This window comes from Hypoxylon fragiforme, assembly GCF_022984875.1.
Source record: "Hypoxylon fragiforme strain CBS 206.31 chromosome Unknown GGS25scaffold_9, whole genome shotgun sequence".
In the NCBI taxonomy this organism is placed as follows: Eukaryota; Fungi; Ascomycota; class Sordariomycetes; order Xylariales; family Hypoxylaceae; genus Hypoxylon; species Hypoxylon fragiforme.
In genome coordinates this window covers 495662-510590 of record NW_026054764.1, presented here as the reverse complement: position 1 = coordinate 510590, position 14929 = coordinate 495662, and the positions used below count along the sequence as shown (strand labels likewise).

The following is a 14929-nucleotide window of genomic DNA, read 5'->3' as shown; positions in this document are numbered from 1 at the left end:
CCCGACTTTTTCATTAGCTACGTAGTAATTTCTTCAGACAAAAAAAGCCCTTAGAGTGCGGACTCCGGCATACTCGTGATAATTAACAACTGAAACCCTGGACCATGTACACGATAACTTTCAAGGACTGTGACACACCAATTCCCTTTTCCCTTTCTTTCTTTCCTTATCCTATACCATGGGGAGAGAGGGAGGGGGGGAGAGGACCCTATCTCCTTTCTCGGTGTCGATTAGATAGATATCAGGTATCTATCTTCCCCGAACACCAGTTATTCTCGACCGTCACTGAGCAGAACCATTTCTGGCCTACTGTTCTCCTGCAAGGATTATCACACCCTCGCCTCCCGTTCCTACAACGTCTTTTGCCTCGAGGTAGATCGGCTAGGCAAAGGTAGACTTTGATGCCAGGACTTGCCACTAAATTGGGTGTCTTTCCTCACATCTCGCACCTGGTAACTGTTATAGTGGCGATACCAATTTTTGGCGAGAGAAGGCCTACTGGCATAAATATGCATCTCAGGTCCATACTCTACTTTGGGGGGGTTCTTCGATTCGTTTCCACGCGAAATGAAGTCGTCCGTATGATTATATTGGCAAGGGCCTTCTCTTGAGGGGCCCTCCGGGGAGTATCACCCTATACACTCTGAGGGTACACGCTGGCAGGCTGAGACGAACACGCGAGTTAGCACCAACATGCATGGAACTATTTGGATAGGAATGAAGTGCCACTTACAGGGCTGTTTAACATGTTTTGGCGCTTGTTTCTGCCTTTCTTGATATGGCTCTTGAGCGCGGACGAGTCGAGCGGCTTAAGCAGTTCGAAGCTACACAAGAGCTCCGAGGAAACAGACATGACAGCTCCCCAGTTATCAAATTCGCCACAATACTAGTTAATATCTGGTTAGTATACACATGGTAGTACATAAGTGGAGGGGTGGAAGCATCTTACATTTGGTGCGCTAAAGACAGTGACCAGGACTCTGTCATTAAAGAATTCGTATCCGTCTTCGACAACCATATGCGCACGACAGACTAAATCAAAGTCATGGGTGGCGAGGAAATCAGTAATAACCTTCTTGCCGAAGCAATAGCTGACCCCCCTCTCGTTGGCCTCCCAGTCCGCCTCCATATCAGCAGGGTCTGACCAAAGCAAGTCGTTCAGTAGACCGTAATCGGGAACATCGGTAGGTCGAGCAATGTTGCGAATGTCATCCATATGGCTTAGAGCTGGGGAAAGACCGCCGTGAACGCAGAAGATCTTTCCGGCAACGATGGCAGCAATCGGGAGGGTGTTAAAACAGTCAATGAAGGTTTTCCAAATCTTGACGTTGCATCTTCGTTTGCATTCATCGTAGAATCCATAGACCCTCGTCACGTTGGCGCATTCGTGGTTGCCCCGTAGGAGAAAGAAGTTCTCGGGGTACTTAAGCTTATAGCATAATAGAAGTAGGATAGTCTCTAGTGACTGCTTGCCTCTGTCGACGTAGTCTCCAAGAAACAGGTAGTTTGCACTCGGTGGAAAGCCGCACATCTCAAACATGCGGATCAGGTCCGTGTACTGGCCGTGAACGTCGCCAACAATCTTGACTGGCGCATCGAGCTCTAGCAATGCAGGTTGGGACAAAAGGCACTCGCGAGCCCTTTGGCAGATGGCGACTATCTCGGCGTTCTTCAGGCATACACTCTTCGTGACCTTCCCGGCATAGGCAGCGTCTAGAAGGCGTTTGATAAAATCATCAAGGTCGATATCCTTAATGTCACTCATAGCAACTCCACCAGGCGACGTGTCATCTTTAGATGGTGGCGGTACCGATATAATAGGGTTAATAGTATTCTCCTTTTTCACCAAGATAGGAGCTCCAGGTTGTTGCTGGATATGTGGGTTCGGATTCACGACTCCCGAGGGTGGCTGGTCAGACACGTGATCGACCTCGCCAGAGGCTTGAGCGGCGTTTATGTTGCCATGCCCAGCCCTAATAGAAGCGGACTGAACAGGAGAAGGGGGTGGTTGCGAATCGTCAAGTAGTTTCTCTACATCCGGCGATCTCGGTGCCGATGGAGAAGCGAAGGAATCGTTGCGGCCACCTCTCGACTTGCTGCTTTTCGCGGATTTCACGGATGCCACATCTGACTTGTCTGCAGTAGCATCTCCATTGGACATAATGGCCGAGCTTCGCGGACTGTCCGTTCTCCCAGTACCGGGTATCTTGGATCGGAGGTTTTTGAATGAGCGGGAGGATTCCTTGGTATCCGACTTACCAAACGAAGGATACGATTGTAGATTTCCTTCGCGATCTCCGCCGGATGCGCCTCCTGAGCCCTTGGAGCTTCCTCCCTCCTTCGATGTTTGGTTTCCCATGGTCTCGTGTTAGGTATTGACGAGACTCGAAAGGTACGCAATCCAGCTTCGCGATTATATTTTCTTTCAATCCAACTAGAATAAAATGTAAGGCCTAATAGACGGCCACTGTATAGTCCGGGACTCAATGGTGCGGTGTGTGTGTTTGTTTGTTTCGTCTACAACCGGGCTCGCTACTAGGGAGGATGGAACAGTCGGTCAAGGACGGAAAGGAAGAGGGCAGCGGAGGAAGAGGTGGGATCCGTTTTGTTCTCCGTCTTCGTAGCTACAACGAGTTAAGGGTAAGCGACAGTTTCTTTAAAAGGAGATCGGCGAATTGCGGAAAAGGATAGGTAAATCAATGAAATAGGGGGAGGGATAGAGTTGTCGTCGCAGTCAAATGAAGATATCGGGAAGAAGAGGATGGAAGGTGGTGGGAAAGACTGACAAATATTGCGTAAGAGGCTATGCTGGCAAGGTTGAGGCTGGAAGAGGCAAGATAATTAATCTAATGTTGCAGGTCGGAAGTATCAGCTATGGGGCCATGCGTATCGAAGTCGTACATGTATGAGTTTATCGGCAGTTGTGTAGTTAATCCGGCGGGGTGTGTGCGTGTGTGTGTATGTATGTGTGTACGTATCGTATATGTATGTGTGTTGTATGTGTGTTGTATGTGTGTAGCAGTATGTGAGGGTGTGTGTGTATGTATGTGTATGTATAGGAGGATACAAGTTTGAAAGATTGAATTGATTGCAAATGAGTAATGCCCAGGTGTGTGATGTGATGAAAGAGGGACAACAGGGAAAAGTTGCGGAGGAAGAAAGATGAGGTAAGAGATGTGCAGAAGGAGGAAAGTTGATAATGATGACGATCTCCAAGGTTTGGCAGTTTGGGCCGTCTATTCTTTTTCTTCTCCTCTTAAAAAGGTCACGCTTCTCCTCTCTTTTTTTGGAGGGTTAAATACATTCATTCAAAAGATCAAAAAATGACAATAGAGAATGAAAAATGCGGGGAGAAGCTTTTCATCTATTTCGTTCTGGGAATGCGGCGAACTTGCTGATGAGTAAGGTAAAGAAGAAGATAAGACATGGGGATACGTTATACCCAACCTGCTAACCCTTGAAGCAAGGAAGGCCAAGAAGAAGAAGGTCAGAAGAACGTGCTAGACTCTGTGTGGAGCTTTTGAACGCGGCGCCAAGCAACGAAAGGGTAACTGTCTCACCGTACCGTATGTATTATATTGTACATACTCCAGTCCTTTACTAGTAGCAGTATGTAGTATACCTCTAATCCTAGTATGTAGTAGTATGAAGTTACTATGAACTGGGAGCCGGGAGCTGGGGGGAGGGAGGGAGGAAGGAAGCTAAGAAGCTCGAGGTACCAGGTAGGTTAGGTATGATGTACCTTATGTAGGTCTGGTAGGTCTGGTAGGTCTGGTAGGTCTGGTAGGTCTGGTAGGTAGTCTTTTAATCTTGAGAGTCTCGATCTGGTCAGATTGCTATCTAACCTACTACATAGTAGGTATACAGCCAAGACAAGGGGAAGAACTTAGTTATCTCTTTTATTTAGGTAGGTATTATAAATTATTGTATTATCTGTCCTTCTTCTTGCTGTTGCTGGTAAAATGCGAATACGTGTGCGTGTGCGTATGACAAGAGGAACGTCGAGTTACAGTTTCGAGGCGGATAGAGAAGATAGTAGTTGGGCTAGATTGGCCTAATCGTTACAATGCACGAGTTGCAAATGGAAAAGGGAGAAGAAGAAGAAAAAGGTAGTTGCTTTATTTAGGATAGGATGGGGCTCCGGTTGTGGTTCCTATAGTTCCTTTGAGCAACCAGGTTGGACCAGGTAGGACAATGAATGCAGCACGTTGGAATTCCGGGCGTCGTGATAAGTTGGTTCAATGTTTGGCTGAATGCTTGAGAAGACCATTTGAACATTTGAGCATCAATTGATTTATTTGAATTTGAACATTCAAGAGAGAGAAATACATACATATACATGCATGTGGAACACTACCCCAGGTATATTATTTGAGGAAGGTTCAAAATGTTCAAGGTCCCGACTTGTTGTTTTTGTTCAAATGATTCAATTCAATCTCCAAATGCTATTCTAAGTTAGGAGTCGCTACTTGTCACTACAGCTAAATCGTATGGTCCGTGACGCCGTTTAACGGAAGGAGCTTTGAACTTGCAAAGTGCTAACCTTCAATGTTAGCTAACCTAGACCGCTATGTACTACATACACTACATACACTACTGTCACTACATACCTCATACTATGTAGTAAAGTAATATTTTGGCGGGGCTCCGTCCTTCCGGCTCGAGTCAAGTGACTCAAAAGTGATAAATTCAATTATTGAAATCCAAACATGTTTGTCTGCCCAACTCCATATTTTTGTCAGGTACTAGGTTAACTAACTACCCTACCTACCTAGTAGCTAACTACTAGCAGTAAAAAGGTTCAAACGTTGTCAGGTATGTAATGTAAAATCGTAAACGTATACCAATGACAAAGTAATCCGAGTAGATTTGGTTTACTTAATTAAAATAGAAGAAAAGTTACCTAGTGGTTGACGCGTATGGGGTTAAAGTGGTTGCATATTAACTTCGAATACTATCTGCAACTATCTGCATAGTATATACATAGTATACACATAGTATACGTATGACAACAATATACCAACATGTACCTATAGACATGAACCAATGTAATAGATATTAAAAAAACCCCAACTTCACTTCAGTGCTGACTTCTGAAATCTGCCAGGTACGGCAGGAGATCAGGCCTCTACCCTGCCCTATCCTACCTTACCTTACCCTACTCTCAAAATTGCCCAAAAAACTAATGATACTACTGCATGAGTTTGGATATCGAATGGACAACCGAGCGGCCATTTCAGGTCGATCAAGGTGACATGCAGGCGGGAGCAATCTAGTCAAAATTGCTGAGCCTCCAATGGGACACTGGATATCCCGTCGATCAGGGAGCGCAATGCTACCTGCTGCAAAGATCTCGACTGTGAGCCCGGCTTTTGTTCGTCTCTTTGATTCCTTCTTGCCCAAAACGGATAGTAGCAGTTGGGTTGTGTCGTCCGATAGGTACAAGTACTAATTATGTAGTATATGTAGGTAGGTAGGTAGGTAGGTAGGTAGGTAGGTAGGTAGGTAAGTATGTAGTAAATATCTATCATCGATATCGAATGCTTAGCCGTTTCGAGTTTGCTAAGTGTCTGTTACTCCGCATATGCCTACATGTAGAAAAAATAATCTGCAGATAAAATCTTCGCATATCCCAATGTGAAGTAAGTCTTGATAAAACACGATGCTTGGCAGTAGCCGCGACAGGCACATTGTAGCATCAATGCTATGTAGTGTAGGGAGGCACCGCATTCTTCTCGACCGTCTTGGCTCTGCTTTACCAGACCTGCTTACTTGGCGTCTGTCACCTCAACTTCGGCTTCCGTTTCTATTGGAGTTCGACCAAAAGCTTGACACTGCAATTAATACCGGTATCGTGGCAGCTGCATACACGCCCGCCTGTGGTAGCAGGTCTGCATTGATTAGCCAAGAATATGTTCCAGATAAGCAGAGGGCTAAAGGATAACGCCCCAGGTTGGTGGAGGAGTGGCCCAATAAAATCCCGTGGCGTTGTGTCGTCTCGTGTGCTGGCGAATCGTTGGATGTCTCTATAGTATAATATATCACGGGTAGTGTAGCACGTGGAAATTCGACACCGCCATGTTCAGGGATTTCATGATTCGAAGGAACATCCTCCTATTCGCCGTCACCCAGCACGCGACGGTTCAATGGTATGGGGACGGCACGTTCGTCACCGCCGTAAGATATTTTAGCAACAAGCACGAGGGTTTTTTGAACGTTGTTAATGTTAGGGCCGTGAGATACGTAGCACTAAGTCAAGATCAACAGGAAAAAGGCCTGATAATCTCACACTTACGAGTCAGGTTTATGATATATCGCTTATTCCGTCATTAGACCGTTGCAACAGCAATTAGAAAGATGCTCGTGGCTGGATCGTGATTGGGTCGGCGGGTAGGATATTTTCATGTCTGCGAAACCGTCTCGGAATGGTATACGTCGTAATTAAGAAGCTTCTCGATTGAGAAGCTTATTACTAGACAATAAATTGCAGATTGGAGATAGGGGCAATTAGGCAAGAAAGGTGATGTTGAGATCCTTCTCCAACGTGTGCTGACAGGCCCGAACTGATCCGGTCGGTCGGTGTGTCCCGGACCAGGTAATGGTCTAGAATGTCAGGTTATGTACCTACTCCAAAGTGAGCTTTTGTCTGCATCTTGAAGACACCCAGTCGGGTAGGGCTGGAGGGGTGGAGGGTTGGAGGGTTGGAGGGTCGTTTTTCTAGCTCAAGATAGCCCGGAACCCGGCAGTTCAGAAATTACCCCATTGTATAAAGTAAGGGGTCGGTGATCCGGAGAGTTTTCGTTTGTTTGCTTGCTTATTATTTGTAAGATCGAAATCGAATATGACGAAGAAGCGAGTGATCTCTTGGAAGTTGTGAGCAACTACCTGCCTACATATGTAGGTACTAGATTGGAGATTGGAGAAGTACATATTGTATTGTACATATTGACTGTTTAAGGCTTCAATTTAAAGCTTTAGCTTCCGGATTCCTATTTTTAGTCAGAGCCTTGAGAGATCCAATTCTTAAATCTGCCCCGCAGCTTACGTACAAAAACTATCGCTCTGCTCTGCCACTTAATACATAGTACCGACGAACCCCGCCAAGTCCCGCTAGACAGCCCAAGCCACATTTACAGAGCTGGCCTTGGTCCGAGGTCGTATGTCCATTGTCCATTGTCCAGACTCCAGACTCCAGAGCTCGGCTTGATCAAAAGAGCCTTTCCGCATAGGATCTCATTCTTAAAGCCATATTCCGGATCCTCCTATCAATCCCCCTTGTTTCTGATTCCAACGTCTCTAACACGGTAACACCCTACCGAACTGCTAGGTAGCCTAGGCTATCTACTAACTGCCTAGGTAATTAATTATATACCTGCTATGCATAGTCCTTATCTGATCCTAGCGCTATTGGATATATGCCTAGGTTAGGTTAATGATATTGGCATACTTCGTATAATCATATTCCTTCGATATTGATCTGATTTTGATAAGTCAGCAAGTTTGGATATAATTCAAAAAAAAAATGAGTGTAGAGAGGGGTGTGGAGGACGCGTCAAGATGCATTGCCTCCTTCGAACTCGAGAAAGCTAACGCCACAAGCCCACGAATGTGAACATCCAGGACACGCAATACACGCAATACACGCAACAAGCAAGACGCCTATTTCGAATAGAATCTACCAAAGCGAAATTTTCTTTGGACCGTTAGTGAGGATGATCTGCATTTCCTGCGACCATATGGGCTGATCAACACGGCTAAATCCACTTAAATTATCTCTCTTTTTTTTAATGTTCCCTTGATATTTTTTAGTTTCTTGGTGGTAGTACCGTAGTAATGTACTACTAATAGTACCTGACGTACTAAAGTAATGTTGTTGTAACACACGAAACAAACGCAAATATCCTACAGGACCCCTAACTTAGGGGCCCTAAGTAGGTAGGTGCTGCTTGTTTCTTGCTAGCCGCGATTGCAACTCTTGGTGCCTGCTTAGAAGTTAGGATAGCCATGTGCTATTGGGTTCCTTAAATCTAACAAGGTTCCAAGATTGTGAGCTGTGAGTACTAAGTAGTATCGACCTGAAGGATGAATAACTGCATATCCATCTGCGTTTAAATCTCGGGGTCTTACATAGTAGACTTTTAGACCCCTACACAAAAGCGCAGCTACATTCCTGTCTACGTAAGAAGCTGTTGGGCATCCCAGTTGATCGCCTAGCCCGGGAATTGTGATGTGCCTAATTGGCTTCTTGAAGTGAGATGTCGCCATGATAGTCTTTCAGCTGCTGCACCTCTGTCATACCTTACTAACAAGTTCATTTTGAATCTCGTAGGGTTTGAGAGTAAGAAAGAAAGAAGAAAAATATTATGAACTTATTTCGTTACGCATGAATGAAGTAAAAGTTTTTTGCCTGAACATCTTGATATTCTGCTACATCCAAGGATGTCTCATCAAGACTGATCAAGTGCCTCACCTGGTACGTCAGTCTTCAATATTGCTACCACATTGAATGTATGTATGTAGGTACCTACCCCATGTATCATGTATAGTATTTTCTTTTTCTCAAGTGCTTTTAAAACCCTCCAATGCAGGCTGGGTACATACATACATGTAGTAGCCTGCATTGTGGAGGGGTCGGCCTGTTAGTACTCCAGGCTGTAGTGGGCTCGGTTGCTGAGTTAATAGGGTTTAAGTGGAGATACACCATGTTTCATTGGTGCATTTGTATGGGGGCTGAGCATGGACCTAAACAAAGCTGACGTCGACTGGAGGGCAGGGAAGGGTACCCCCGGTCACTTGCTAGTCTTGAATGCTGTGCTGGCAGGGCTGGTATTGTCCAAAACTGCGCCACGCCTGCCCGTTGATCTACACTCACTTGCGCATGTTCGCTGCGTAATAAATACAACTGTCTTACCTCTCCATCTACTTGATTTCGAATCTCATTATTCTCGTATTACTACTTGATCTATCTATCTATTTATTTACATATTTATTGTGTTTTCCGTTGTCGGGTTTGTACTCATTTTCCTCCTCGACTCCCATTACGCAAAACGTTATCAAACTATATCACTAGCCCTTCGTTTACACGATAACGGCCGGCATTCGCTGAAAACGATCAAACCATAAAAAACCTCTATTTATTATTCTACGCCTTTTCCGCCTCGACTGGTAAAAGATGGGTGTCGGAAGATTTATTTGTGTGGCTTTGCCATTCATATTGACGGTAGCCAGTATTATTTGTATGCTGGTCGCTGGTCTCTCGGGTCTCACCAACAGCGGCCTATATGTTTTTGAAATCGATACCAGAAATGTCACTATTGATGGTGACACCCTTCAGAGCTTAATAGGCGATTTAACTGGTCAGAACATCTCGGCTATTGAGGATAGCATCAGCAGCAGTGCCGATAGTGTAGAAGATACTATCAACAACCTCGGGAGGGATTTGAGCTCCCGCGACCCGGCTCCGCAAGATGTGACCAGCATTATTGAAGGTATCACTGGTACGGGCAACATCTCCGCATCTGACCTTGGAATCGACAACGTATACGACTTCACTCTTTGGAACTATTGCACCACGCCCCAGAACGGAAGCGAAAAGACATGCACCAAGGCCAAATTCAATTGGGCTGAAGAAGATCTCAGCACCGAGTGGGTCGACAAGTTCAACGAGCGTCTCGGAGGTAACATTACCGTTCCCGAAGATATCGAAAATGGCTTGTCTACTTTCAAAACCCTTCTAAAGTGGACCGAAGTAGTCTATATTATTGCTATGATTGGACTGGGTCTAGAACTCGCAATGGGCCTGTTCACCGCCTGCTCTCGTGCGATCTCGTGTCTGGTTTGGGTCATCTCTGGTGTGGCTACCCTTGCTGTTATCGCCGCCGCTGCCATGATGACTGCCTTGGCTATGGTTGTAGTTGGTATCGTTAAAGCTGCTACTTCGCAGTATGGTGGAGATGCATCTTATAACAAGAACTACCTGGCTTGTGTTTGGGTTGGTGCTGCCTTCGCTGTCGCCGCAAGCCTATTCTGGATGTTCTCTGCCTGCTGCTGCAAGTCTGAGCATCGTCCCTACAAGCGAGGAGTCAACGGCTCCGAGGGCGAGAAGTTCATTCCCACTGGCTCGTACGCGCCGCTTGGTGAGCCGAACCGCAACTCTGGTTACAGCAACTATGCTGCCCCGCAGCGTGGTGGTGCCCGTTCAGACCTGGCCTACGAGCCATACTCTCATGCTCGTTAAATGCAAGAAATATATTTTTACTAGGACTGGAGGAGATGGCTGGCGTGCGATAATCTAAGTGTCACCATGGTATTACTTTTGCATTGTGCCGGCGTTACTGGCTTGGGAATGATGAGACTGGATGATTGTGGTATCTGAAGGCTGAAGGAAATAGATCAAGGGCTTTCCTGGATTGAAGAGAATACCCGGGCGATTATGATAGTTCTCATTTCAAATATAATGAACCAAATGAATGACAATGATGGGCAAACATGTTTTTGTTGTTTTTGTTGCTGAATGTTGATATTTATCCAAAAGTGATTGATTGCGCAAGACTCGAGTCGAGATAGTACACAGACATTGGCCAATCACGTGTATGTCAAATATGTTCTATAATATATTACTATTTTTTTCTCTCTAAACCTTAGGAAGCTTTTGAAAAGTTTATTTATAAAGCAATGTGCGACTAAAGAAACCATTTAACTTCAAGATTGTCGAAACATTAAATCAGGCATCTTTCATTGTAACAGTAACCAGTCCTGATGTCTCGTGAGGTAAGTGCGTCTCTCGCTTAACTCACGATGTAATTCCCCAGTTCCGCATCCCTTCTCCCTAATTCTCCCTAATTCTCCCTAATTCTCCCTAATTCTCCCTAATTCTCCCCAATCTCCCACACACCAACCCAACCCAAACCCAAACCCAACCCTATTTCATTCCCTTACACACAGAAATTCATTCCAGTATCCAAACCCATGTACAATTCGGGACTAACTTCTCGTATAGCTGGCTGAAAGTAGCCACCTTCGTAGAGAATATGTGCTGAATCCCATTACGGCGCTAGCCTTTTACACGTCTTCCGTCGACGGGCAGCAGTACCTTTTAGCTGGAGAAGACACAGACATTAAGATCTACAATGCCCAAAGCTCATGCTTATGTGGGCAGCTGAGCATATTCCAGGCCCAGTCCATTCATGGTATCGCCGTACCACCGGAGAATGTCTCAACTCGCCAACATCGTCTGATCCTTGTTTGGGGAGGACAGTCTGTCAAGGTGGTGTCTGGTGATACTATTGAAGGCATCGTCTCTACTCAAGGTTCCGACCAAAATTCTACTACTACAGGTATTGCCGCCGAAGCTAGAGCGCCGGATTGGATATTCGATGGAAGAATATCGCCTTTCGATGACGGCCGCATTGTTCTACTGACTGCACATAACGAAGTCATCCAGGCCCAGGTAGACCTACAGAATAGCACGCTCGTTTTTGGCGGTGTTCAGTCTCCTTCGAGGCCAATCCTATACTCAGGCAACTTCTTCTGGGTCTCACAAAATTGCGTGCTTGTAGCTGCCGGCACGGTGTTCGGCGAAATCCTTGTCTGGAAATGCTACCTCGGAACACCACCGGGGCAGAATCAAAAATGCGAGGTGCTATACGTGTTTACCGGCCACGAAGGATCGATTTTTGGAGTCCACATCTCCCCGGAAATAGAAATCTCAACGGGGGAAAAGAAAAGACTGTTGGCAAGTTGCAGCGATGATAGGACTATTCGAATTTGGGACATCACTGAAAAAATTGAACAGCCCACGCACGAAGGGGCGGGCGAATACGATGTTCATGTCTCAAATGTGCGAGAGACTGGTTTTGGCAACAATGTCCAGGCCATAGACCACTGTGAGTCTGTGACGAGATGCTTGGCCAGCGCCATGGGCCATGTGTCTAGAATATGGCAGGTGGAGTTTCCTCAGGACCAGCCATTATCTAAACCCTCCGATATCGTTGAACTTTACTCATTCGGCGAGGATGCCACTACTCAGAAATGGAGCCTCTCCCTAAAATCCACTGCTAAATTAACGCATCAGTCGACTTTTGCGAACCATTGTGGGAAGCATATTTGGTCTCACGCTTTAGCATACAGCGGCGATAACCTCCTAATAGGGACTGGCGGTGCTGATGGAAAAATTGCTCTCATGGGAACGAGCCCATATCATTCACCGACCGTACAGAGCGATGACCAGGGTATGCGTATGAATACGACTTCGGTTGAGAAGGAAGCTGTCACGTGGTCTCTCGCAGACGTCTTGCAATCCTCAGAAGCAAACGATACGTCAATAAACACCCAAGTTCCGAGTAGGGCGATTTCGACGCCGCGAAGCACTAACCTGAAAAATGCAAAAGAAGGGTTTAACCGGTATACATTCATTTCCGACTGCCAGCTGCTTGCTGCCACTAATTCAGGCCGACTATTTGCCGGCGATTTGGAAGGCGGCCTCAAGTGGACAGAGCTTGCTCTCCCAGATGAGATTGGCCAGATAGTCCTCTCTCATGCTTTGCTTGGAGCCTGGGCGATAAACCCATTGGCACTTGTTGGCACAGCAAGTGGTAACATATACTCGTATAGTGAATCGGGAGGAAAGTCCCTTCGGCTACTCACAAAAGTAGACGGAAAGGTTGCGGATATATTCTGCCTATCCGATACTAGGAATAGGCCTACTAGAGATAGCAAAAATGGCGTCCGGAACGGCGAAGACGAGATCTCTGCCACGGGACCTTTGCAGTTTCTCACCACTATTCTACGCAGTACTAAGGCTGTCATCATTCAAACTGACACCGACCTCTCGGTAGTAAAACATACCGAGGTTGTTTTGGACCCAGGCTTCATGGTCACCGCTACTGCGTTCACTCAAGGCTATCTTGTTTTGGGGTCAAGAAAAGGCATGATAACCATCTTCAAACAAGAGAGGGATAGCAATTATTCGCCCATAGTGACTTTCGAAGTACACTTGGACGAAGCAATCACTTCCATTCTTCCTCTCAGTAGTCAGGATGATCAACAGCACAATTATTTTTTAACCACGTGCCGTGATGGCAAATATAGGATACACGAAATCGTTACAGAGTCTGATGAAATAAAGGCCGTGCTTCTCCATGAGACGCTACCGCCGTTTGTATCGTCCATAGAAGGGGCCTGGCTCTCTAAGAACGATAACGGCACTAGAAACCTCATGCTCTGTGGCTTCAGGAGCCATAACTTTATAGTATGGAACGAGACCCAACGTCACGAAGCTGCCACGGTAGACTGTGGAGGTTCCTCCCGGAGTTATGCCTGGACTCCCATTCGAGATCACCATGACGGATTTCGGTTTGTGTTTACTAAGGCAGGACAGATGCACGTTTTCTCCCAGACACTGGCCCCTCACAAGGCACTCAAAATAGGAGGTCATGGGCGTGAGATAAAGACTGTAAGCGCTTCTGGTCGTTATATCGCTACTGCAGCTGAAGACACCGTAATACGGATCTGGGAATATGTAGGCGACGATGGTTCCCAATCTAAAAAGCCTTATAATAAAGACCGGAGACTTCGCTGTGTCGCGGCGTTAGAGAAGCATGCCACTGGCATTCAAAATCTTGAGTGGTATAACAACGAGTATCTCTTTAGCAGCGGCGGCAACGAAGAGTTTTTTGTGTGGAAGATTAATCAACTTAGTAGCAGCGATTTTACCGGACTTGCTGTCGTCTGTGAGGCTGTGTTCCCTGACCGCACAGAGATAGGGGACGCTCGTATCACTGATTTCGCCGCGACTTGTACTGCGAGCGATGATAGTGGCTCACGTGAGTTCCGCATCTCCATGGCGTTATCGAATTCGACTTTACAGACATACGGGTACAGCAAAGAGACTGGGTTCCGACTGTTGGGAAGGGTTTCCTATACTGGAGCATGTCTTACGCAAGTTAGACATCTAGGAGCCTCTCACATCCTCACTGCGGCAACAGACGGCCATCTAGCAATATATCCCTGCACGAGTTCTGCTTCGTTTGCTGAGAATGGGGCTTCTATTTCTAACGACGTGGTGCCTGTTATTGCAAGACTTCACCAGAACACCATCAAAACACTCGATGTGCGGCAAGTCACTTCCGTGGAGAACGGGGTATCCTCAATCGAATACCTCGTCATCACGGGTGGTGACGATAATGCGTTGGGAATTATGCATCTTTCGCTCTCCCTTCCCTCTTCTTCCCAAGAAAATACCCCGGGGAACATCTCCATCCAAAGCAAATCCATCATCCGCTCCGCTCACGCCGCCGCAGTCACCGGTGTGGCGATCGCACGGATTACAAAAACAGGCGACGCCTTCGTGGTCTCGGCGAGCAACGACCAGCGCGTCAGGGTCTGGCGACTGGTTGCTGGCTGGCACCGGGAAGCGCAGTCGGGGCTGAGGGCGCAGTTGGTTGATGAGAGGTATAGCTCCATTGCTGATGCCGGGGGCTTGGAGGTTCTCGACAACGTAGATGGAGATGGGGATGGAGATGGGGATGGAGAAGGAGAAGGAGAGGGAGAGAGTGAGAAGAAGAAATTCATAGTTGTCGGGGTCGGCGCTGAAGTCTGGGAGTTGGGGGGTATGGAATAAAAGGGGGGAATGGGAACTTGGAAGGGAGTGGATGATTTGTGAAAATAGGGGTGAAGAGTCAATTACCGTAACTTGGATTTATAGCAGCACCATCGAGTCAATACCAGGTATAGACTAAGATCTCACGAAATATTGCAGTAGGTAAATGCTACAAAGATGAAGACACCTAACCTAGGTATATAGACTTAGTACCGAGTCATCCCCATCCACCCTCAGGTTCAGACCTCATATACTCAACTTAATTCAATATGCAATATATAGAGCCTGGACAGGTAGGTAGGTAGGTAGGGTAAATTTCATATTACTACT

General features: G+C 46.4%; 3 protein-coding genes across 3 annotated transcripts; 2 read left to right on the top strand and 1 right to left on the bottom strand.

The window, feature by feature from the left end:
• Positions 1–514: 514 nt before the first annotated feature.
• On the bottom strand, positions 515–2628 carry GGS25DRAFT_440268 (phosphoprotein phosphatase PPZ). The gene is made up of 3 exons (XM_049258723.1): positions 950–2628; positions 734–886; positions 515–664 (listed from the first exon to the last, which is right to left on the bottom strand). Exons 1-3 carry the CDS (start codon positions 2357–2359, stop codon positions 635–637), a joined length of 1593 nt encoding a protein of 530 aa, XP_049112801.1. The 5' UTR covers positions 2360–2628; the 3' UTR covers positions 515–634.
• Positions 2629–8826: 6198 nt separating this feature from the next.
• GGS25DRAFT_506093 (SUR7/PalI family-domain-containing protein) lies at positions 8827–10681 on the top strand. The gene has a single exon (XM_049262278.1). The coding sequence runs from the start codon at positions 9173–9175 to the stop codon at positions 10235–10237; it is 1065 nt and encodes a 354-aa protein (XP_049112800.1). The 5' UTR covers positions 8827–9172; the 3' UTR covers positions 10238–10681.
• Positions 10664–14624, top strand: GGS25DRAFT_506092 (WD40 repeat-like protein). Its single transcript, XM_049262277.1, has 2 exons — positions 10664–10770; positions 11000–14624. The coding sequence occupies exons 1-2, from the start codon at positions 10759–10761 to the stop codon at positions 14618–14620; spliced, it is 3633 nt and encodes a 1210-aa protein (XP_049112799.1). The 5' UTR covers positions 10664–10758; the 3' UTR covers positions 14621–14624.
• The last annotated feature ends 305 nt before the right edge of the window (positions 14625–14929 follow it).

Excerpts from the sequence above, each read along its gene's own strand:
- GGS25DRAFT_440268 (XM_049258723.1), bottom strand. The coding sequence starts at position 2,359 with ATGGGAAACCAAACATCGAAGGAGGGAGGAAGCTCCAAGGGCTCAGGA. Across the intron at positions 887-949 it reads CTGTCTTTAGCGCACCAAAT|TATTGTGGCGAATTTGATAA; the intron begins GTAAGATGCTTC and ends GATATTAACTAG. Across the intron at positions 665-733 it reads AAAACATGTTAAACAGCCCT|CCTGCCAGCGTGTACCCTCA; the intron begins GTAAGTGGCACT and ends TGTTCGTCTCAG.
- GGS25DRAFT_506093 (XM_049262278.1), top strand. The coding sequence starts at position 9,173 with ATGGGTGTCGGAAGATTTATTTGTGTGGCTTTGCCATTCATATTGACG.